The sequence below is a fragment of the Macrotis lagotis genome, chromosome 7 (genome assembly GCF_037893015.1).
Source record: "Macrotis lagotis isolate mMagLag1 chromosome 7, bilby.v1.9.chrom.fasta, whole genome shotgun sequence".
Taxonomy (NCBI): Eukaryota; Metazoa; Chordata; class Mammalia; order Peramelemorphia; family Peramelidae; genus Macrotis; species Macrotis lagotis.
Window position 1 is genome coordinate 184,826,502 of NC_133664.1, and position 26,699 is coordinate 184,853,200.

At 33.8% G+C, this 26,699-nt stretch overlaps 1 protein-coding gene across 1 annotated transcript in view; it reads left to right on the plus strand.

Moving 5' to 3' along the window:
* ITPR2 (inositol 1,4,5-trisphosphate receptor type 2) overlaps positions 1-26,699 on the plus strand; it is a 482,746-nt gene that overhangs the window by 359,929 nt on the left and 96,118 nt on the right. The window contains exons 46-48 of the mRNA XM_074195308.1: positions 13,936-14,160; positions 20,120-20,282; positions 23,991-24,166. Of these exons, the coding sequence (XP_074051409.1) occupies positions 13,936-14,160; positions 20,120-20,282; positions 23,991-24,166 (564 nt within the window). The remainder of the gene's footprint in view (positions 1-13,935; positions 14,161-20,119; positions 20,283-23,990; positions 24,167-26,699) is intronic.

Consider the following 26,699-nt stretch of genomic DNA (forward strand, 5'->3'; position numbering starts at 1 on the left):
GTTTATTTTAATGATGTTCTCCATCTCTTCCTTGGTCATAAACTGCTTCCCTTTCCATAGATCTGACAGGAAAACTATTTCTTGATGTAGTTTGCTTATAATATTGTTTTTTATGTCAAAATCCTATATCCATTTTGATCTTTTCTTGCTATAGGGTGTGAGGAGTTGGTCTAATCCAAATTTCTGCCATACTAACTTCTAATTTTCTCAACAGTTTTTTTTTTATCAAAGACAGAGGTTTTATCCCCAAAGCTGGACTCTTTGGGTTTATCAAATAGCAGGTTACTGTAATCATTTCCTCCTATTGTACCTAGTCTATTCCACTGATCCACCACTCTATTTCTTAGCGAATACCAGACAGTTTTGATGACCGACGCTTTATAATATAATTTTAGATCTGGCAGGGCCAAGTCACCTTCTTGTGTACTTTTTTTCATTTAATGCCTGAAAATTCTCAACTTTTTATTTCTCCATATAAATTTACTTACAATTTTTTCTAACTCATTAAAGTAATTTTTTTGGAATTTTGATTGGTAGGGCACTAAATAAGTAGTTTAATTTTGGTGGAATTGTCATTATTATTATATTAATTCATCCTATCTGTGAGCAGTTGATAGTTTCCCAGTTATTTAAATATGAATTTATTTGTGTGAGAAGTGTTTTATAATTGTTTTCAAAAAGTTTCTTAGTCTGCCTTGGCAGGTAGACTCCAAGGTATTTTATACTGTCTGAAGTTACTTTGAATGGAATTTCTCTTTCTAGCTCTTTCTGCTGCATCCTGCTATTAATATATAGGAATACTGAGGATTCATGAGGGTTTATTTTATATCCTGCAATGTTGCTAAAGTTGCTAATTATTTCTAGTAGTTTTTTTAGATGATTTTTTGGGATTCTCTAAGTATGCCATCATGTCATCTGTGAAGAGTGAGAGTTTTTTCTCTTCTTTCCCAATTCTACTTCCTTTCATTTCTTTTTCTTCTCATATTGTTGAAGCTAACATTTCTAATACAATATTGGATAATAGTGGTGTTAATGGGCATCCTTTTTTCACCCCTGATCTTATTGGAAATACCTCTAGCCTATCCCCATTGCATATAATGCTTGTTGATGGTTTCAGATAGGTACTGCTTATTATTCAAAGGAACAATCCATTTATTCCTATTCTCTCTAGTGTTGGGTGCTGTATTTTGTCAAAAGCTTTTTCAGCATCTATTGCTATAGTCATATGATTTCTGATAGGTTTGTTATTTATATAATTAATTATGCCAATATTTTTCCTAATATTGAACCAACCCTGAATTCCTGGAATAAATCCTACTTAGTCATAATGTATTATCCTAGTGATCACTTGTAATTGTTTGTTAAGATTTTATTTAAGATTTTTACATCTGTATTCATTGGGGAGAGAGTTCTATGATTTTATTTCTGTTTTAACTCTTCATGGTTTAGGTATCAGCACCATATTGGTGTCATAGAAAGATTTAGGCTGAGTTCCATCTTCACCTATTTTTCCAAAGAATTTATATAGAATTGGAGGGGGGCGGAGCCAAGATGGCGACATAAAGGGATCGAGTCTTAGGAGCTCTCTGATAAAACTCATAACCTAAGGACTCTAACTAAGCTTTCGAGAGACAGAAACCACAGAGGGACCCAGTGAGGCAGTTCTCCTACTCAAGGTAACCTAGAAAAGAGCAGAAAGGCTCTGCTCCCTGGGTTGGAGGGGTGGCCCACCAGAGGGGTGGCCCACCAGAGCCAAAGAACTTCAGTCTCCCAGAGGCAGCCCCAGGGCGCTGGGAGCCAAGGCTCACAGCAGCGTCTCCTGAATGCACCCCGGGGAGCACTGGCACAAAGTGGGGGAACAGCGGGGGACCTCTGCCAGAGCGAGCACGTGGAGCCCAGCCCTCAGGGCACACAGCCAGCAGCTTGGTCTTTAGGCAGCCCAGATCCAGAAACAGAAGCAGGCAGAGCAGGTAAGCAGGAGCCCCCAGGGCATGAGCCCATTGAGCTGAGGGAGGGGAGTGAAGAGAGAGAGAGACTGCTCAGCTCTGTCCTCTGCCCCAGGAACAGGACTTTGGGGCTCTGACCACATTCAGATCCTGATCCCAGTCTAGGCCCCCCCATAGAACAACAGGGCCCCCCCACCTCGGCCCCATGGCAGAGGGGGGCGCTTATGTTCATTCACAGATCAGGAGGGAGGACAGAACCTCACACACTGAGACCCTTGTGGGAGTGTCCCAAAAGCTCGGGACGCACCCCCAAAAAACAGGCTTAGGCTGGGAAAATGAACAAGCAAAGAAATAAGAGGAAGACCATTGAGAAATATTTTGCAAATGAGCCCAAGAAGGATCAAAATACTCAGTCTGAAGATGAGGAAGCACAAGCTCCTGCATCTAAAGACTCCAAGAAAAAACAGAAATTGGGCTCAGGCTATGATAGAGCTCAAAAAAGACTTTGAAAATCAAATGAGGGAGTTGGAAGAAAAACTGGGAAAAGAAAGGAGAGAGATGCAGGAAAAACATGAAAATGAAGTCAGCAGCTTAGTCAAGGAAATCCAAAAAAATGCTGAAGAAAATATATAGAATTGGAACCAATTATTCCTTAAATGTTTGATGGAATTTACTTGTGAATCCATCTGGCCCTGGAGATTTTTTCCCTAGGGAGTTCAATAATGGCTTGGTGAATTTCTTTTTATGAGATAGGGTTATTTAGATTCGTAATCTCCTCTTTTAATCTGGACTACTTATATTTTTGTAAATATTCACCCATTTCACTTAGATTGTCAAATTTATTGGTATAGAGTTGGGCAAAATAATTCTGAGTTATTACTTTAATTTCCTCCTCATTGGTGGTGAGTTCACCTTTTTCATTTATGATACTAGCAATTTGGTTTTCTGCTCTCTTTTTTTAAAAATCAAATTGACTAGAGGTTTATCAATTTTATTGTTTTTTTTTCATAAAACCAACTCTTGGTTACTGATCAATAGTTTCCTTGCTTTTGATTTTATTAATTTCTCCTTTAATTTTTAGAATTTCTAATTCATTATTTGATTGGGCTTTTTATTGTTCTTTAATTTTTTTAGTTGCATACTTCGTTCATTGATTTCCTCTTGATCTAATTTATTCATGGAAACCTTTAAAGATATATCTTCTGACCTCCACCTTGAGTATATCCCATAGGTTTTGGTATGTTGTTTCATTATTGTCATTATCTAGGATGAAATAATTAATTCTTTCTATAATTTTTGTTTAATCCATTCATTCTTTAAATTGAGGTAATTTAGTTTCCAGTTAGTTTTGGGTCTATATCTGGCAGCTCAGTATTGCATGTGATTTTTATTGCATTATGATCTGAGAAAGATGTATTCACTATTTCTGCCTTTCTGCAATTGATTATTAGTTTTTATACCCTAGTAAATGGTCAATTTTTGTGTAAATGCCATGAACTGCAGAAAAGAAAGAATATCCTTTCTGTCCCCATTCAATTTCTTCCATAAGTCTGTCATGTTCAGGTTTTCTAACAATTTATTTACCTCCTTTACTTCCTTCTTGTTTATTTTGTGGTTAGATTTATCGAAATCTGAGAGCAGGAGGTTGAGATCCCACTAGTAGAGTTTTGCTGTCTATCTATTCCTGTAACTCCTGTTTATGGTACATTTTAGGATATATTTTCCTTCCTTATTTCTTTTAAGGATATCTATTCTTGCACCTGCTTTGTCTGAGATAAGGATTGCTACCCCTGCTTTTTTCACTTCTGCTGAACCAAAAAATATTTTGCTCCAACCTTTTACCTTTACTCAGTATGTATTGTTCTGCTTCTAACCAGTTCCTTGTAAGTAGCACATTGTAGGATTCTTGTTTTTAATCTATTCTGCTGTTCACTTACATTTTAAGGGAGAGTTCATCCCATTCACATTCTTATAATTAATAACTCTTTATCACCCCTATGCTATCTTCTCTCTGTTTGTATTTTTCCCCTTTTTCCACTGTATCTATATTCCCCAGTATTTTGTTTCTGAATACCATCATCTGTGTTTGCCCTCCTATATCCAACCCCCCTCCCCTTTCTCTCCCCTTTCCCTTTGCCCCTTCTTCCCTCCCTTGCTTCTGTTAGTTCCACTTTTCCTACCCCTTTCCCATTTCCCCTTTTAAAACTTGAAAGGTAAGATAAGTTTCTTAAGTTAACTGAATGTTTATATGTTAACTTTAAGCCAAATCTGATGAGAATAAGTTTCCGTCTGTTCTCACTTCTTCCCTTCTTCCCCTCTATTGCAATAGGACCTTTGTACCTCTTAATGTAATGAGATTTATCTCATTCAATCTCCTTCACCCTCCTGTTTCCTTACTACCCCCCCCCATTTTTTGTTTTTTGCAAGGCAGTGGGTTAAGTGGCTTGTCTAAGGCCACACAGCTAGGTAATTATTAAATGTCTGAGGCTGGATTGAACTCAGGTGCTCCTGACTCCAGGGCCAGAGCTCTATCCACTGTGCCACCTAGCCGCCCCTTACTGCCCCCCTTTTAAAGGAGTTATTGTTTTTATGTCATTCTATCTGAGTCACAGAAAAGTCATGAGTGTCCATCACTTCTAGCTAAGTATATTTTCTATAGAGTTACAATGCTTGACATTTATTAGAGTCTTTCTCCCAGGTAGTGATATGGCCAGTTTTATCTTATTGGATAGCAGTTTCACAAATAAGTCATGAGTGTCCATCTCTTCTGGCTAAGTATATTCTCTCTAATAGAGTTACAATTCTCAAGAGTTATGATAATCTTTCTTCCAGGTGGGGATAGAACCAGTTTCATCTTATTGGATAGTAGTAGGTTTTTTTTCCCCCTTAACCCTTTTTATGTGTCTCTTGAGTGTCCTGTTTGATGTCCAGATTTTCTATTTAGCTTTGGTCTTTTCATCAGGAAATGTTGGAAGTCTCCCATTTTGTTAAATGACCATCTTTTCCACTGGAAGAGAAGGCTCAGTTTTTCTGAATAGTGGATTTTTGGCTGTATTCCAAGCTCCCTTGCTTTTCAGAATATCTCATTCCAGGCCCTCAATCCTTTAATGTTGATGTAGCCAGGTCCTGTGTAATCCTTCCTATGGCTCCTTGATATCTAAATTGTTTCTTTCTGGCTGCTTGCAGGATTTTCTCTTTTATTTGATAATTCTGGAATTTGGACACAACATTCCTTGGTGTTTTCATTTTAGGATCCCTTTCTGGAGGTGATCCATGTATTCTTTCAAGAACTATTTTACCTGGGCAGCTAGGTGCAGTAGATAGAGAACAGTCCCTGGACTCGGAAGTACCCGAGTTCAAATCTGGCCTCAGACACTTACTAATTACCTAGCTGTGAGACCTTGGGCAAGCCACTTAACCCCATTGCCTTGCAAAAAAACCTAAAAAACAAAACAAAACTGTTTTTACCCTCTGGTTCCATGATATCAGGGCAGTTTTCCATCACTAAATCCTTAAGTCTAGGTTCTTTTACTCTTCACTGTTTTCAGGAAGACTAATAATTCTTAAGTTATCTCTTCTTGATCTATTCTTGAGGTTAGTGGTCTTGCTGAAGAGGTATTTTATATTTTCTTTTACTTTTTCGATCTTTTGGTATTGTTTAACAGAATCTTGTTGTCTCATTAAATCATTAGTTTCCACAGATTCTGTTCTATTTTTTAGAGAAGAATTTTCATTTACCTTTTGCAACTCCTTTTCCAATCAGTCAGTTCTAGTTCTGAAGGAGTTTTCCATTTCCCCCTAGTGTAGTTTTGAGAGAATTATTTTCTATTTTGTATTCGCCCACTTGAGGATCTGAGAGAGTTGTTTTCATTTTGTATTTGTCCAATTGTATTTTCCAAGCATTTGTTTTCTTATTTCGAGACGTTAATTTTCTCTTGAGTTTCTTTCCCCACTTTTTCCAGTTGATTTTTAAACTCCTTCCTGATTTTATCAAGGAAGTCTTTCTGAACTGGAGACCAATTCATATTCTCCTCGGAAGTTCTAGATCTCTCTGGGTTAGGATCTGTTACTTCTAGATATTTCTCAATGACCCCCCCCCTTTTGCTGGCCTTTCTTCATTTCCCTAGGTTCTTGTGTTGGGGGAGTGGATGGTTCTCAGTGGTTTGCTTTTGAAAACCCTAGAAACTTTGTTCACTTGGCTTAGTAACTCCAAGTGGGCCAGCCTGTAGGGTGTGCTGGTTGCTTTCTTTGCAGTGTTTGAGGCTCTCTCCCTAGGCCTGGAGGGAGTTAACAGGGGAGAGGTAATCTCCCTTTCAGCTGAGTGTGCTCTGCTGCCCACACCTGAGCCTGAGAGGGTAGAGGGACAGTTACTGTTTGGGAGGAGTGCTCCACTAAAAGTATGGAGCTCAGGGCCCTGAGCCCAGTGACTCAATGTTCAGTCATGATCTCTAACTCTCTGTGCTGGAACTCATCCTCCAGGCTGGCTGGGACTCCCCAGACCTCTGCTCCCCCAGCCAGAGATTCCACAGCTAACGTTGATCCTTGGATCTGCCACTCAGCAAGCCTCTGTGCCTAAGGCTGGTCCTCTGGCTTCACCCCACTACTGTCCCTGCACTAGCTCTCTGATCTCAGTTCACCCATGATCCCTTGAGACAGACCTTTTGGTAGGCGTTCTTTTCCTAGCTTCTCTTTCTGGGTTTTGTTGGTCGAATTTCTGTTAAGAGGTTTCTTTCATGTTGTTTTTGAGAGAAACCAGGAGACCTTAGCACAGTGCCTGTCTTCTCTCCACCCATCTTGACCAGAAGTCCTCATAGTATATTTCAAAACGATATACTTCCTTTGTAATTTTCTGTATTTTATGCACTTAAAGACATTATTTTGAGAAGGTCTCTCTCTCTCTCTCTCTCTCTCTCTCTCTCTCTCTCTCTCTCTCTTTGGTTTTTACAAGGCAATGGGGCTAAGTGACTTGCCCAAGGTCACACAGCTAGGTAATTATTATGTCTGAGCTCATATCTGAACTCAGGTCCTCCTGACTCCAAGGCTGGTGCTCTATCCACTTTGTCATCTAGCTGCCTGCCCCCCCCCCAAGAAGGCCTCTCTTGATGCATGTGTACATGTGTATGTGTATATGTGTGAAATATCCCTGAAAATAAGATGTATTATGATGTTTATAATGTAAATTCTACCCCCAAAATAAGTCCCACTTAAGATCATCAGTCAGATGGATGCATTTAGTATGTCCATTGCAACACATAACATGTATTGAATTATAAAATAATAATATTAATATATAATTAAATATGAATTAATATTATTGACATTAATTTTTAAAATAAATGATAATTAAATGATAATTAAGTATTTGTAAATATACAAGTGGACATCCTGGATGAGAGGTAAATACGTATTTAACAGATGGACTGAAATTAATTGCTGGATGAACAATTCACATACTTTTGTAGAATATGCCATGAATAATGGTCAATTACATATGTATATGTATATATGAAATATTTACATATATACATATATTTGTAATTTCCTATCTTCTTCAATGCTAAATAGACTATATAGATAAATAGTTAGCATAGCTTAATACTATTGATCTAAACTGGCTACTTGCTTTGATCACTTATAGCAAGTTATAATTGGGAAATGTTATTGGGTTCCACAGATAGCTATTAGGTAACATTTGGTGCTTAAGGTTTCCAAAGCACTTTCATGTTGTTATCTCATTTGGTCCTCACAACAGCCCCATGAAGAGCTTTTATTTCCTACCGCTTGCAATAGCTCTGGTGTGTATTTGGGCATTGACTTATGAGAGTCAGATCGAGTAGAAACGCACACACACAAATCATGATACAAAAATCTACTAGTTTTATTTTTGGAAACTCAGACTTTTTATAAGAAAAACTTACCTTAGGAATGACTGGTTAAAGGAGACCCAGTTTCATAATTTCCTGGGTAAATTTACAATATTTGTTCTTAGCAATGTGCATACTTCTTTATCAGAAAAGCCTTTTACAACCACCTCCAGAACCACAGATTGTCCCAGGTGAGGGTTCACTAGAGAGCCAACAAATTCATATAATGAGCAAGAATACATACATATCTCTGATGGAAAGGTCACCAAGGATATATGTAAATCACTCCCAGGAGCTGGCCCTCAACAATTTCCATTTTACACATAAGAAAATTGAAGCAGAGATAACTTATTCAGAGTCATACAGCTTAGTAAATGTTTGAGGCATGATTCAAACTCAAGTTTCCTTGACTTTAAGCATGATAATCAAAACACTAAACCAAACTGCTTGCAACAGAACCAGAGACTTCCTCATTCCATTTTGAGAAGTCTTCTCCATAATTTGTTTGCATGAAGATGAGTCTTTTTCAAATTCAACCATTTGATTTTATATGAGTCTTAGTGCCTTATCCTTATGCTTCTTGAAAGAAAAAGGATGCTTAGTAGGGGATTCTATTTCTATTTATCTGTGGATAGTTAAAGTGGTTTATAATCTTAGGAGCTTGTAATACTTAGAAGAAATCATCTCATTAAAGAGTTTGGCCCAAATTAGCATGGGTAACAAGGATCTTTTGTCTGAAAGGCTAACTCAAATTTACCCTCATCTTTGAGTTTATCAAACAGCAGATTACTATAATTATTTACTACTGTTTCTTTGCACCTAATCTTTTCCACTGATCTACTGATCCACTTCTATATTTCTTAGCCAGTATCAGAGTTTTAATGACTGCCACTTTATAATATAGTTTTAGATCTGGTACTAGGCCACCTTCCTTTGCTTTTTTTTTCATTACACCAACAAAAGAAATAAATATCCTTACATTTTTTCTTCTTCTGGTGAGTAGAAGCATGTTTCCATGGATGGAAGATTCATTTATTTAAACTATATAGTTATTAAGATCTCATTATTTGCATGTTTCAGAAGTATATTTTTGTTCTACCAAAAAAAGCATGATGAGTTTGTTATAACTATAATTTTTTTATTCAATCATTTTTAAGTCATGTCTGACTCTTGTGAACAATTTGGAGTTTTCTTGGCAAAGATAATGGAGTGGTTTGCCATTTTCTTCTCTGGTACATTTTATACATGAGGAACTGCCTAGGATCACAAAGTATTTGAGGCCAGTTTTGATCTCAGGAAGTCTTCCTGACTCTAGGCCTGGTACTCTCTATCCACTATACCACCTAGTTGCCCCAGCAAAAAGCCCCACAAATATTATATGATAAATTTATTAGAACCATAATTAAATGATATTAAGCCCCAGAACTATGTGGATACATGTACAAGTTGGAAAGTTAATTTGAAAATATAGTCTGGTGAATGTGACTGGGATGAACTCTCCTATAAAATGGAAGCAGATAGCAGAGTGAATTAAAAACGGCAATACTACACTATCTTGTTTACAAGAAACACATTTGAAGCAGGGAGATACATACAGGGTAAAGGCAAAAACTAGCAGAATATATTATTCTCCAGCTTAAGTAAAAAAAAAAGCAGGGGTATCAATCTTGATCTTATTCAAAGCAAATGCATAAATAGATTTAATTACAAGGAAAATTTAATTACAAAACTAGATTTAATTACAATGGATTTAATTATGAGGAATTAAATATGATTTAATGAATTATAGGTAATAAAGTAATATCAATACTGAACATATGTTCACCAAGTGGTGCAGCTTCCAAACTTAGAGAAGATGCTATGAATGGGAGACTTCAACTTCCCTCTCTCAGAATTAGGTAAATCTAACCACAAAATAAACAAGATAGAAGTTAAGGTGAATAGAATTTTAGAAAAGTTAGATATGATAGACCTCTAGAGAAAATTGAATGAGAGTAGAAAGGAGAATACTTTTTTTCTCTGTGACACATGGCTCCTATATAAAAAAATTGACCTCATAATCAAATGCAGAAAAGCTGAAATTTTAAATCTATTTTTTTTAGATCACAATCCAGTGAAAATTAGATATAATAAAGGAACATAGAAAGATAAATTAAAAAAATTAATGGACACTATATAACCCAGTTTTAAAGACTGAATTGATAAAATAACAAATCATAGAAATAATCAACCATTTCATTTAAGACAATGCACTGATGAGACATCATCCCAAAACTTATGGGATGCAGTCAGAGCAGTTATTAGGTGAAATTTTATATCTATAAATACTTTCATGAATAAAATAGAGAAAGGAGAGATCAGTGAATTGAGCATGCAACTTAAAAGACTAGGGGAAAAACCACATTAAATGTTCCCAATTAAATGCCAGATTAGAAATTCTGAAAAATCTGAATGTAGAAATTAATAAAATTGAAAGTAGGAAAACTATTGAACTGAAAATAAAACTTAGCATTGGTTTTATGTGGGAAAAAACTCTCAATAAAATAAACATTTGATTAATCTGATTAAAAAAAGAAAGAAGAAAACCTAAATTTTTAGAAGCAAAAATGGAAAGAATGAACTCACCACCAATGAAGAAAAAATTGAAGTAATAATTGGGAGCTATTTTGCCGAACTGTATGCCAAAAAAATCTGACAAGCTAAGTCAAATGGATGTTTATCTATATAAATAGAAACTGTTCAGATTAACAGAAGAGGAAATAAAATAACTAAATTTTAAATTTAAACTCAGAACAAGAAATTGAATAAACCATCAATAAATTCCCTAAGAGAAAATCTCCAGGACCCAATGGATTTACAAGTGAATTCTACCAAATATTTAAAGAACAATTAATCTAATTCTTTATAAGCTATTTGAAAAAATAGGTGAAGGAGTCCTGCCCAATTCCTTTTATGACATCAATATAGTGTTGATAACTAAATCAGGAATAGTCAAAACAGAGAAAGAAAATTATAGACCAATTTCCCTAATGAGTATTGATGCAAAATTTTAAAATAAAATTTTAGCAAAGAGATTTCAGCAATTTACACTTTGATCGGGTAGGATTTATACCAGGAATGCAGGGATGGTTCAGTATTAGAGAAACAATGTGCATAATTGGCCATATCAATAATAAAAGTAACAGAAATCATAGTATTATTTCATTTGATGCTAAAAAAGTCTTTGACAAAATACAGCACCTTTTCCTATTACAAAAATACCAGAAAACATAGGCATAAATGGAGTTTTCCTTAAAATGATAAGCAATATCTATTTAAATCTAGAAACAAACATTATATGTAATGGGATAAACTAGAAGCATTCCTAATAAAATCAGGGGTAAGACAAGGATGTCCATTATTACCACTACTATTCAGTATTGTACTAGAAATGTTAGCTTTGGCAATAAGAAAAGAAAAAGAAATTGAAGGGATTAGAATAGGCAATGAGGAAACAAAAACTTTCATTCTTAGCAGATGATATGATGGTAAACTTAGAGAACCCTAGAAAATCAACTAAAAAATTTCTTTAAACAATTTCAGCAGAGTAACAGGATATTAAAATAAACCCAGATAAATCATAAGCATTTCTATATATTACCATGAAAGCATAGCAGTAAGAGGTAGAAAGAGAAAATCCGTTTAAAATAACTGTACACGACTAAAATACTCTGGAATCTACCTCCCAAGATAAATCCAGGAATTCTATGAACACAATTACAAAATACTTTTCACATAAACAAAGTTAGAGCTAAACATTTAGAAAAATGTCAATTGCTCATGGAAAGACTGAGTAATAAAATAAAAATGATAATTCTACCTAAATTAAATTGCTTATTTGGCACCATACAAAACTACCTAAAACTATTTTACCAAGCTAGGAAAAATACTAACAAAATTCATCTGGAGCAACAAAAGGTCAAGAATACCAAGGGAATTAATGAAAAAAAAAATACGAAGGAAAGTAGCCTAGTTATATCAAATGTAAAGCTATATATCATAAAACAGCAATCATCAAAACTATCAGGTACTGGCTAGGAAATAGAGAAGTAGATAAATGAAATATATTAGGTACAAAGACTAGCTTCTGGGATAAAATGTCACTACTTGACAAAAATTGCTGGGGAAAACTGAAAAATAGAATGGCAAAAACTAGACATAGACCAATATCTCTCATGTTATATACCAAAATAAGTTTGAAATGGATATGGGATATGGACATAAAGTGTGATACCATAAGCCAATTAGGAGAACAAGGAATAATTTATCATATCTATTGAAGTGGGGAGAAGTTTATGACCAAACAAGGGATAGAGAGCATTAGAAATTGCAAAATTAAAAATTTCCACATTAAATTAAAAAGTTTTTACACAAACAAAACAAATACAATCAAGATTAGAAAGAAGACAGAAAGCTGGGAAACAATTTTCCTAGCCAGTGTTTCCGATATAGGACTCATTCCTAAAATATACAGAGAATTGAGTCAAATTTGTAAGAATACAAGTCATTTTCCAATTGATAAATGATCTAAAGATATTAAGATAGTTTTCAGGTGAAGAAATTTAAATTCTCTAAAGTCATATGAAAAAGTGCTCCAAATCATTATTGATTAGAGAAATGCAGATTAAAACTATGCTGAGTTTCTACCTCACACCTATTAAATTAGCTAAAATGACAAAAAAGGATCAATGTTGGAGGGGATGTGGGAAAACTGGGACACTAATACACTGTTGGTGGTCCAATCATCATGGAGAGTAATCTGGAACTATACCCAAAGGACAATCTGCATACCCTTTGATCCAGCAGTAGTACCACTACTTGGCCTGTATTTCAAAAAGGTCATAAAAAAGGGAAAAACATCCACATGTACACAAATATTTATAGCAGCTCTTTTTGCAGTGGAAAAGAATTGGAAATTGAATGGATGTCTATTATTTGGGGAATGGTTGAACAAGTTATGGTATATGAATATGATAGAATAATTATTGTTCTGTAAGAAATCATGTGTGATAAGCCTTTAGAAAAATCTGGAAAGACTTGCATGAATGATGCTGAGTGAAGTGAGCAGAAACAGGAGAACATTATACACATTAATAGCAGTGTTCTGAAATGATCAACCATGATCTTAGCAGTTTAAGTGATCAAGGACAATCTTAAGGGGCCTGCTATAGAAAATGCCGATCACATCCAGGATAAAAAACCAAACCCACAACAAAACTATGGGATCTGAATGCAGAGCAAAGTATATTTCACTATTTAAAATTTCTTTTTTGTTTTTTCTTTGTTTCTCATGGTTTCTCCCCCTTCTTTTGCAACATGAGTTATAATAGAAATATGTTAAACAAGATTGTACATGTATAACCATTATCAGATTGTTTTACTACTATGAGGAGGGAGGGAAGGGAGAATTATAGTAAAAGGCAGAACTCAAAAGCTTGCAAAAGGAAGAAAGTTAAAAACTACCTTTGCATGTAATTGGGAAAAAATTAAATTAAAAAATAAAATATAACCTTAAAGTTGTGCTTCATTATCCTATGATCCCCTTCCTGGGAATATATATCAAGGAGATCTATGACAGGAATACGGACCCAATTAAGTATCTACCAAAATATTAATAAAAAAGATCTGTAAAGAGTTGAATGTCCAACAATACAAAAATGGCTGAATGAATGAATTGTGGCATATGGATGTAATAGAATATTACTTTTTTAGTAAAATTAGAGGAAGAAAAATTTAAAAAATTTGGGAAAGTTTCAATGAAGCAAAGTGAAATAGCAAAACCGAGAGAAGAGTGAACACAATGATGGTAATAAAAATGAATCATGAAAGAAAAGATTGCTTACATTAGTAACTGAAAATCTCAGTGATGGTAATGGAAAACAGTTAATGAAATATCCATATATTTCATGATCACATTAAGTGTTTAAGTGTAGTTGTTTTGAAATTTGTTTATCTTTTGTAGGGAGAGGTGGATTTATAGAGATTGTCATGACATAACAACAGACAACAATTTTAAAAAAATATATACTTCAACAATTACCACTATGTCTGAAGAAATAAACTTAATTTTTTTTCATTTTTCTTAGCTGGCTCGTCATAATAAAGCATTACAGCAGATGCTTAAACCTGGATCTGATCCCGAAGAAGGAGATGAAGCTTTGAAATATTATGCTAATCATACAGCACAAATTGAAGTAATGTATTATTGTTTCTTGACTGAGGATAACTCTAATAGAAACAATTTTATTTTCAATTTTAGACCATCCTCAAATATTTCTAGGGTACTAACAGTATTAAATGATTTAGCTTATGCATAAACTAGAAAATTCTGTGAGATTGATCTATATATATATATATGGTTTATAATAATATATACTTTTAATAATTGAGGATTTTATTTTTTTCCTAACTCTTAATTTTATCAACTAGAAAAGTTTTCCAAGAAAACAATGGCAGGGCAATTATATTTAAGGGAGGCATTATAATTAATGAAAACATTAATCAAGTAGTGAAAGAAGCTTATTAAATTAAGAATTTGAGAATTTTACTAGTAAATATGCAGAATGAAAGAAACAATATTTTGAGACAATTTAACTTGGAATAACTGAACTATTTCCATTTTCCAACATCCAATATCAACTCCATCCTTTTCCACCTTCATGTTGGCAGACATTTAAAGGTAGAAGTAACAAAGACATAGAGTGAATATAGACAGATATAAGATATGCTGTGAGAAACATATCATTGTGACATCAGTTAGCAAAGCTAATCAGACAAAAGTGAAGATAGCAACAGATATTTATTATTCTTAATTTTTATCCTGACACTTATTAATTTCACTGGTTATTTTATGTATGTGATACCAGGCATGATAAATTGGTAGACTGAGAAGTGGAATGTATTAAGAGATCATTAAATCTAACTCAGTTATGTGACAACCAAGACTTCTGTGTCCCAATGCAGTGCTTTTTTCACAAGTGGACTCAAAAAGATGAAAAAAGGAACGTTTATTAATTCTATTTATACATTATTGCCATTTTCTTTGGTCATACTTGGGATCATTTATGCTTTGCTAGCAAAGTTCCAGGAAAAGAGGCATAGCTTGCCTGTCATCCCATGGCAAGAAAGTTAGAATTTGGGATGTATCTTCATTGAAAAAGTTCATGATTCAGAAAAATATAGGTTTTTTTTTGCATTCCAAGCTCCAGTTAATGAAAATTGTTTTCATCTGATATTGCAAAAAGAGAAAGTTTTTATCTTCATAAAAATAGTGTCCAGTTGGCTTTATGTCATACCCAAAATGCAAAGATTCACACACACACACACTCTCAGAGTTAGGATACAAGGGATCATCTTGTTCAATGTATAATACTTTCTCAACTTAATTAATGTTTATATCTTTGTATAGCCTATCTGAAGGATAATTATTTTGAACCAATTAAATGCTATATTAAAAATTCTAAAAAATGGTTTCCTTGGACACAAATGTGACTTGTTTGTTTGAAAATATTGCTTACATTCTAGAGATGAATATAGACCTTCTATAGTGAATTTATTGAAAAAGCAATTATCACATCACTTTTTTGACTACAGATAATAGAATCTAAGAATCTAAATTTAACTTTTTGACTTATAAGACACCTTAGAATTCCAACCTGCAACTCAGTACAGCAATCCCTGACACTTTTGTCCAAATACTGCTTGAATGCTTCTAGTGATAAGGAATTCCCTACTTGCAGCATTTCATTTTTGGACTGCTATAGTTATTAGAAATTTATTTATACTGGAGAGAAACTTGCCTCTCTGAAATTGTCCTCCATTGGTCCTATATTTGTTAGCCAAAACTTTATATAAAATGTCAACTCTCATTAACCCTTAAGTATTGGAAGATTTTTAATATCTTTCCCCTTTATCATGTTTCATGCTAAACAACTTCACTCCTTCAAGCATTATTCATATGATATGATTTTGAGACTTCTCCCTCATTCTGGTCACTTACCTCCTTATGTCATCTAGTTTGTTAATATCTTATGATGAAGAAATCTCATAATTTCAGATGTCTTAGGTATAGTAGATTCATTATTTTTTGTGAAATCACTCAGTAGAGTTTTGTTGATGCAGACTGATTATGATGTTTTTTAGCAAATACAGAGTTTATGGTCACCTAAAACTCTGAAGTTTTTTCACATGAATTTGATGCCAAATCAATTATCTCCAGTCTTATTCTTGCATAATTGTTTTTTGAAGTTAAATGTGTGACTATTTATCACTGTCAAATTGTTGCTTTTAGTTCACCAAAAGTTCCTCTGTCATTTCTGAAGAACTCCTCTATCTTTAGGAGTATGAAAAATGACCCTGAAATTTTGTTTTCATCAATCATTTTAAATCATTTCACCAATTATCTGCATAGCACATGTACATTCTAAGAGCTTTAGCTCAGTCCCTGCCTGAATTAATAGACTCCAAATTAGGAAGGTCAAGATTAATGAGGTCATAGTATATATCACTGCCTTAGTTTATGTTTTACAAAGATTAGAACATTATGTACTTACTTTAAATAATGAAACTTATATATAATGTAACATTTCTTAGAGATTCACAACATAATATATAAATTTTCTTATTTATTTCTTAGCAGTATTTTTGGGAAGATTGGAGTATTTGTTTCTTTTTTTTTTAGATTGTAAACTCCTTGAGGGCAAGAATAATGTCTTATCTAAATGTTTTATCTTCCTTTGTTTATTGAACACAATGCTCTGCAGATGATAAGAGCTGAATAAATTTTTGTTGAATGAATGAATCAAATATTTATTATGTATCTACTACATGCAGTGCATTGACTCATGTAAGCTTTAAGAGACTTGGCAAAAACTTTTACATTATTAACAAAACAAGATCCACAGCACTAAGGAAACTCTAGAAAAACAAAAAGAAAAAAAGATTCACAGACATCTTTATTGTATAAGACTAAAAGGAAGAGAAAGGGAAGCTTTTGTTAAGCATCTAATATGTGCTGGACACTGCTAAAATTAATTTTAAAATTTTGATGGATCAGTTTTATGTGAAATCAATTGAAGGTAACAGTTTTGTCTGTGCTGATATTCTGATTCTGGTATAGTTTGATAATTTTTCAGGGATACCATAGAGTTTGTATTTTATCAAATTGCTGATCATCATTTTTAGTCTATGAAGTATAATTCTTATGTATCATTCTGATTGATTCATTTGATTTTTCTAGATGCTGAGTATGTAGTAGATTTTTTAGCCTTCAGAAATATATAGTACAATATCATTTCATTAAAAATATCTCCCTGGTCAATAAGTTTAGGCTTTTTCTATAATTTCAGGTATTTAAGACTTGTCTTACATCAGAATAATAAACCCATTCAATTTTTGTAAACATGGTCATATGACTCATCCATAGTATTATTCAATGTTTATCGACAAATTGTTGCCTGAGTTCATCCATATGTTGGTAATGATCTTTTTGTTCCACTTTTGGATCTTAGTTATTTCATAAATCACATCCAAGGCTATTATTATCATTATTACCTGGTTCTCATTGTTTTGATGGGTTTCAGATAAAAATAATCGTGATATAGAACTCCTATATAAATATGTGTGTGTATATCTTTCAATCATTTTTTAAAATAATTAACACAAATGGTTTAAAAATACTGTTTTTAATTTTTTTTAAGTTTTCGGATGTAATGAGCTCATTCTGTGTGGGTTCCCTGCAAGCTATCTTATCACAACTCTAGTAACAGACAAGAAAACAAGTGGGATATGCATTTTAGCCAATTACCACATTATTTTTATATCCTCAGTTATGACTCTATAATTTGTACTCTCATTCTTGGAACTCTTTCCTTCCTCATCCTTCAACTCCTAGCTTTCTTGGCTTCCTTCAAGTCTCAGCTATGGTCTCACATTCTTCCAGAAGTCTTTACCAGTCCTTTTTAATCCTAGTCCCTTCCCTCAGAGATTATTTTCAGTTGATCTTAAATCATGTGTTTGTGCATAATTGTTTGCATGAAAAACCTCCCCCTTTTCCCCTCCAGTAGACTGTGCATTTCATGAAAACAGGGACTGGTATTTTCATTTTGTTTTGTTTTGCTTTTTTGTCTTTCTGTATATCTTCAATATTTAGCATAGTGCCTGACAATAGGAATTTAATAAATGTTGTTGACCTGTCATTTGAAAAGTTTTTGTTTCATGTAGATTGGGGATTATGAGTACTAAGGGATGGTAATATTTATTTAAAACATTGTTTTCTAATTTTCTAATTCTAATGAATTAATATTTTTCTGGATGACAATGGGTACCAATAAACTTTGTGATAACATTCTTAAAGTTTAAATAATTGAATTATTCATATTATTTTTGAGGTCTAAAAGGTGACTTGTCTATGAAAGAGAGTAAGCTTTGCTGTAAAATTTGAATCACTAGATAATGTTTTGCTAGGTATTCAAATATAGAAGGCAATAAATATGCACAGCCTGCTGTGATTCATTGCACTATCTCTAGCTTTTTCTCTCACAGTTTTATTTGATCACTAAGTCTGAGAGCTTTAAGGATAACTTCTGTAGCACCTAACAGCAATGACTTGTAGAATTGCCACTATAAAACCCTTCATTCCCACAAACAAATCTGCATAACTCAGACATTTATTCCATTCTTCTTTGTCAATGTGTTGGGGCCTAAATTTATGTGATGGATGTCACTCCCAGAGAATCTCTCTATCCTCTTGTTAGACCTTCGTGCTCTCAAAGACTTTATCTAGAGGGAAGTAACATTTGACAAATACAATGGCTTGAATTTATCATAAGTCTTTATTATTGCTCAGCGATGTAAATTTATTCCAAAATTATTCCAGGTCTTTGGCTTGTTAAAATTAGGCAACTTCATAGAGTGATGCTGGACCTGGAGTTGGGAAGATGTGAGTTCAAATGCAGCTTCAGATATCTACTAACTGAGTGATCCTGAGCAGGTCACCTCACCAATTTTGCACAGTTCCCTCAACTGTAAAATGTGAATAATTATATTACCTCCTTCATAGGGTTATTGTGAGGATAAAATGAAATTTTGTAAAGTTCCCAGTGCAGTGCCCAGCATCTGTAGGAGCTTAATAAATGCTTACTCCCTTCCCCTTGGTACTATCAGAATGTTTATGAATTCCTCTTCTTTTCCTCTAGGCATGCAACTGTTCACTTTTCTATAGTTTCCTTAGTGTTATGGGCCCTATGTTTTATCTGTATTATACAAATTTTTGTCAAATCTGTTAAATTTTAACATTTAATTCCAAATATTTATATTATAATTGGTAATATATAGGGGTTAGTTGCTTTAAATAGGTTCTCATTTTATTTTCACAAAACCCTATGAGGTAAGTAATATTGTTATTGGCATTTTATAATTGAAGAAACTGTGATAAACACGTTTATCTTGTTCAGGATCACATGGCTAGTAAGTGTCTGAGACTGGGTTAAACTTGTGTCTTCCTAATTCTGTATCTATATAAAATTAAAAGCCCTCAGAAACAAAGCTATGAGAAGGAATCAAAATCACACAAGATTGAAGTACAAATTTATTGCCATTTTTCTGTTTGCTAGTAGTGTTTGTCCTGAAGATGTTTTAGTGACTTATCTACAGAAGAATTTCTTAATTAAAGATTTTATTAACTTGAGTTTTACAATTTTCCCACTAATCTTACTTCCCTCTCCCCTCCCCCACAGTCTTTGTCAGTCTTTACATTGTTTCCATGATAGAAGAAGAATTTCTAAAACAATACTTATGACCAATTAAAACTCATTCTTTTCTATGTGTAATAGTTTGTAGGCATTAAACATAAAAAAGAATGGTTAGATAGTGACTTGTCCTTAGGACTATGACTATCTAAATTTCAGTGAACATGAGAATAATGATGATAGAGAAGATTGTGGTAGGTAACATGTATACATGCTACCTTTCTTTTTTCATTTGAATTTTATTTTTAATAGGAAATTTAATAGGAAATATTTCAAAATACAAAAATCATAAAAGAAGATTATTTGTGAAACTAAGAGCTTCTATTATATAAAGTATAAATTAAATTTAACATGAATAGTATTGAAATTCACTGCTTGTTGGTGTCTATGTAGCCTTTTGATCTTCCCTCTAATTGTCAATGTGTGAATTTTTTTTATGTTTGATTGACAGCGTTTTCTATTTTTCTTTATACCACTATTACTATCTCCCATGTTTCTCCCAGCTCACTCTCCACCCAAGTAGCAGATTTCTTTTGTAACAATAATTTTTCTTCTTCTAGATAATCATGCGCTGTTCTGGTTCTCTAGACACATATCTCTCTGGGGAAGTATTTCATTCAATTTGGCTGTATTTATCAATCTAGCAGTTGCTCTGTTCTACCCATTTGGAGATGATGGAGATGAAGGCACGTATTTATATTTCTTTAAATAGTAAATGTTTTTCAACTCTGAAAAAAGTTGTTAACATTTTTGTTGTTTATTGATTGAAATTTAATATTCCATACATATATACATCATTGTGTGTGTGTATGTATGTGTATGTGTGTGTTAGTTCCTAAAAGGAAACACAAATGCTTAGGCACAATAAATACCAGATAGATATATATGCCCCCTTTCTCAAACCTACCACTTACCTGTCCACCACAATTTCTTTGGGTTGAATCTATCTTTCTTTATTCTATTTCTTTGCATAGAATGGAAGGAGAAATGAAAACAGTGGGTGTTTGTATAAATAGGAAAGTTATGAAAGGATTCTTTGACTGAAGTACCAACTAACCTAGCAAATGCTTCTAGAGAAGGTGGGAACCCTAGGAGCTAAGAGACATAAAGCAGAGAAGTCTCGGGAGATGAAGAGGTAGAAGGCTGAATGAGATTGATGTGTTACTCAAAGATGGAAGATAGTGAATGGAGAAAGTAATGAGGCAGAACTGATAGTATGGAAGCCACTGAAGCAGTAATTGTTACTAGGCCAGGCAGAGTGCAGTTACAGAAGTCACCTTTGGAAACATCAATCAGTAGATTTGTTAAATTCCTATTATATTGCAGATGCTGAGTTAAGCTTTCTCTGGGGAGACAGAAAGTGACTATCTTCAAGGAATTTCCAGTCTAATGTGGAGACAACCTACCAATAAACTTACTCAAAGCAAACCACACAGGATAAAGAGGAACTATAGACTCTAGGATTAAGAGGGCTTGGGGAAGGCTTCCTATAAAAGATGGGATTTTAGTTAGGACTTAAAGAAAGTCAGGGAGAACAGTAGATGGAACAAAAGAGGGAGAGGACAGTCAGAGAAAATATCTGTAGTTGAGAAACATAGTGTATTATTTACAGAACAATCAGGAAGCCTGTATCACTGGATTGCTGAATATATTTTGGGGAATAAGGTATAAGAAAACTAGAAAGGAAGGAGGGGGCTAGGTTATGAAGGGCTTTGAATGACAGAGCATTTTGTTTTTGATCCAAGAGGCAATAGTAAACCACTGAAGTTTATTTAATGGGGGGTGGGACGTGTGTGTGTGTGTGTGTGTGTGTGTGTGTGTGTGTGTGTGTGTGTCTATGTGTCTGTGTGTTTGAGGGGGGGAAGGGAAAGAGAGAGAGAAAGAGGTGATTGGACCTGCACTTTAAGAATATCCCTGTGTAATAGTGCATATTATACAAGTTCTGCCTGATCTATCTGTAGTACATATGCAAAAGAGTGTATGTATGCGTTTTTAGTTGCTAGATGTTGCTACATGTCAGTAAGGATGAAATAATGGGGTGCTAGTATGATCACACAAATATAATCTAGGCCTGGGGAAAACAAGTATTCCAAACTATTATATTATTTTAAAATTTTAAAATTTTTGGGAAAACAGAAAATTTATTTTGCTCTCAATTTTTAAAATTCTAGTAAAAACAGTTTCTTCAAAGGGGCATCTCTTCTATAGTTCTTAAGTATAATTTTTAATTGGAATGTTTTGGAGAAGATATATATTTATGTATGTATATAACAATAATGCCAAATTATGGAATAAGTAGTTATGTCTTTTGAATTACAATTATTTTAAAAGATTCAAAAGAGTCAAAAATGGTGCCAAATTAAAGCTTCTTGAGAGAGAAACTAGACTTTTTAAGGGTTTGTTACTGAAAGACCAGATCACCTCGTCTTAAACTCAAAGTCACAAAATCTCAGATTTGGAAGAAACCTCAGAGGTCTTCTGGTTCAACCCACACTTTATAAAAATTCCTCCACAACATTTGATGGGGAGGATTCTGGAACTTGAACAACTAAACGTTCAGGTTACACTGTTAAACTCACCTGCTCAGGGGAAGGTAGAGAAAACTACTTAATTCAAGAGTTTAGAAGTTGATTTTTCCGTCTCCCCACAGCAAATATTGGGAAGACTAGAATCAAGGGTATCTAAGATTTAGATGTTAGCACTGCCTGAAATTGCAGAAACACAAACAGAGACAGCAAACACACCCCAGATTCATGTCTGTAAACTGAGGCAGTCAGCTGACTAGAACCCAAAGACCTTGTAGTAGTTTTTCTTTGACAAAAATGTATCATAATCATTCTGATCTTTATGATACTGAATTGCCATTCTACCAATGAAATTGCTTGGTCATCTAATCTAATCCATCTTTGTCATAAAGACCCATAACATTCCTGGGGTTTAAGTGTCATCCAATCTGTGCTTGAGGACCTCTAGTGACAAAAACCTCATAACCTCCTGAGGCAGCTCACAGTAGTAAAAGTCTGGATACTCAATAAACTCAATGAATGTTAATTTGAATTGCTGATCACAGTTTATAACTTACTTTAAATGTACATATAAAGAAACTAAAAATTCATAATTAACATGAATTGGCACCTTTCATATTATCAGAGTGGCAGGGGATTAAACATAGTTATGATACCAACCCCCCACTCCAAACCGCCAGGAATCATATCACATTATAGTTTTTTGGGAAAGACAGCTCCCTCGTCCCATCTTGCATCTGTTCTGTGGAATGCATTAGAGAGATTCAAGTCCCAGGAAGTTATTCTGTTTCCTTACATAACTAAAATAATTTAAAACATAACTTTAAAAATCAAAACTGCTGCTGTTAATTCATTGTATTATTTTATAATCAACAAAGTTCTTCTTACCACCTGGAAGTGTCAAAATTCACTTCCAAATTGGTGTCAGAAACCCTGATAATGCCGAGATTTCAATGACAGTACAAACGTTTACAGCACTTAGCTTTGTAGAAACAAGGATTTTAAAACCTAAGCAGAGGCATAGCCAAGAGAGATTAGAATGGTGATAAGACCTTTGCCAAAGGGAAAAAAACAAGCACAAGGATTCAAATTTCTTGTTTTCAATTGATTTTCGCAACTTATAGTCATACATCTGAAGTATAAATGTTGTTCCTTAATGGATTTCTGCAATCAGAGGGAGTTCTCTTGCATTAATACATCAATGTATTTCATATACTCAAACTTTTTTAAACTGATTACACTGATTTCAAAGGAAAAATATATACCAAATACTATTTAGGAAAGACACTAACAATATAAAATTAGTTTGTGGCATTTTTTTTTTAAATTAGCTGAGTCTTTTAGTCTTCTTGGTAAAATATCTCATTGTTCTGTCAGGGCTTAAATTGGATCAGGTGTATTCACCAATATTAGATCCTCCTCACAGATTCTGTCCTGTGGGTCCTCCTTTGCCACCTGTAATTATGTTTCATAGTTAGAGAAAAAAGATATGATCATAATAGCACATATCAGATGGATTACATACAATCATGAGATTGAAATTAAACCTTCTAATGAGATACTCCTAGCAGGAAGATTTAGCAAATCATTCTTATAGAGAATCAAAATGTCTCATTTGAGCAATTCTTAGACCTAAGAGAAACTTCATTAACCAATGAATGTTAGCAGCATGGAATTAATTATGTTTTCTTATAAATTTAAGAATGGGAATTGTTCTTTAAAAAGTTTATTTTTTAATATAGAATATTGATTGAAATTATTATGAAAGTGTTCTAGGGTTTGATTCAACCTGATTTATTAAAAATGGGACAGTAAATGAAATAGTATCATCTTGTTTCTTTGTTTAAAGAAGCATTTTCTATCCTACAGGTACACTTTCTCCCTTGTTCTCCATCCTCCTCTGGATAGCAGTTGCAGTTTGTACCTCTACGCTCTTTTTCTTCCCCAAACCTTTTGGTATTAGACCATTTCTTGTGTCCATAATGCTCAGATCTATATATACCATAGGACTTGGGCCTACGTTGATACTTCTTGGGGCTGCTAATGTAAGTACTTAAACTTACAATGTTCTAAATTAAGCAAGTATTGTTGTAAAAATGCAAACATATGCTTTGGTATGTATACATAGGATGAACTTCTATTCATCTGTAACCCATAGAACTGGAAAGAAAAAGTTTTAAAAAAAACATTCAATTATTTGCATTCTAGTTTTAGGGTTTGATATTATTATATTTTACTGTATGGTAAGAAAAGGTTATAATTTAACTAATTATAAATTAATTTACAAATTATGTGGTTTAGAATTCTCTAGGAAAACTGAAGATGAAATTTGAGAAGATGAATTTCTAACTGCTTTGCATAATGGGAAACAAACTTCTGGAACTCTTCCAGAGTATTGGCATTCGTATCTAAAATATCTAAGAGAAATTCCCTTGTATTCTCAAAACAAGTCCTTTGTGGTTATTTTTGGTTACCAAGGCCTGGACTGAATGACCCATGGTCCTAACTCTATAAAGTGGTTCCCAATTCTCTATTAATTTTTGGTCTATAAGCACAGACATAATGTATCTTGTATGGTATATCTCATACTTAACGAGAACATTTAATCCATCATCAGAATAATTTATTCTCCATTTCTTAGTGATAAAGACTTTATACAGTATTAATTAATATATCATCATTCACTTAGGTTAGTGTAATTCAGTATTATTCAAGCATAAAATTACCTAATAACAGAAGAGAGGATTAAGGGAATAAACACATTATGGCACCTACATTTGACAGGCACTTTTCTAAGACTTTTTACAAATAGTAGCTCAATTGTTCACAACAACTGCATGAGATAAGTGCTGTTATTATCCTCATTTTGCACTTAAGGAAATCAAGGCAAATTAGAGATTAAGTGACTAGCCCAAAGTCACACTTGCTAGTAAGTATCTGAAACTCTAGATTTACTGCTTTATCTACTATACCACCAATAATCCCATGCTAACTATCTCTACGTGAAGAACTGGACCAAACTTTTGGCATCCCCAGTAGTTTGTGTTTCCATGAGGTCTCATTTTAGCTGTTATCTATCATTCATGCTATGTGACCCATCCTTTGGTACAACATAATCCATCTTTGATCTCATTCCACTGCTAGCCTTTTGGAAGAGCTTTTCATTTTGTCATCTAGACTTTTACAACATAGAGATCTTATCCTGAGTAGCATTTTTTAGAACTAAGTAGGAGTAAATTATTTCTGAAACTAGCTTGGGGTTTTTGATATCAGTCATCAAGGTTGATCATGGTCATTACTGGACTATTATCACTTTTTATAAGTTACACTAATTTAAAGGATGAGTTTAATGAATATTAATGTATAGGATGACCCAAAAGTCTTAGCACATGTTTAAAGCTCTAATAGGTATTTTACTTTATGATTTAGTTTGCTTGTTCATTTGCTTTTCAAAATTAGAAATACATTTTCCCACTTAGGAAAAGGGAAATAATAATTAATGGTGATTCTTTTCAGGTTTCACTCTACTACTATTTTTCATACATTTAAAAATATCCAGGAAGTCTAAAACTGTTTTAGATTCTGGGGAAGATTTGAATTTTAGATGAAAAAATGACTTTTACCTTTGTTCATCATATATAAACATAAGACAAAATTAGATAATTGTGATATTCAATATTATATAATAAATGCATTGGAAATTTTGAGGACAAAATACTACATGTGGTCTGATAGGACATGGTCTTTATCAAACAAAGGGATCATGGAAGATTTATGAAGAGCTATAGTATATGAGTTGGGCTTTGAAGAATTCATAATAACTTTGTATGCAAAAATGAGGAATTAACACATTAGAAGCTAAGCAAATGCACAAAGGTAGGAGAACCTGTTTAGAAAGTCAAAGGTGGTTCAGTTCCATAGGACTGAAGAGTGATCCAGAAAATTAATAAGGTAAGGCTAGAAGAATAGCATGTTCTGGAAGGCATTGAGCATTGACAAAAGAAATTTCAATTTTATTTGATAGAGAATAACTTAATTTTGAGTAGTGATGTGGTATGATAAGATAACTGCATGAGGAAGTTGCTCTAGCAGCCATTTAAAAGACAGAAGTGGATAGAGGAGAAATAAAGAATGAAATCCTGATTATTAAAATTGCTGCAGACTGAGGTCCCCTTGGATGGTCAGTGTTGATGGAAATAGATAGAAGGGCAATAAGGGAGAGACAGGATATACAGGGATTGGTCACTAAATACTACAAACAGGGGAAAGGCAAGTGTTAAAGATAATTTTCAGATTTCTAACATTAACTATTTTTTTAGTTGTTTTTTTTTTTTGCAAGGCAAATGGGGTTAAGTGGCTTGCCCAAGGCCACACAGCTAGGTAATTATTAAGTGTCTGAGATCAGATTTGAACCCAGGTACTCCTGACTCCAGGGCTGGTGCTTTATCCACTGCGCCACCTAGCCGCCCCTAACATTAACTATTAAACAGTTAGAGTAAGACCTTGTTAAATTAAAAAATGTTATATTACTGACAACTTTCTAGTCATGGAAAATACTTTTCCATGGGGAGGCAGGGA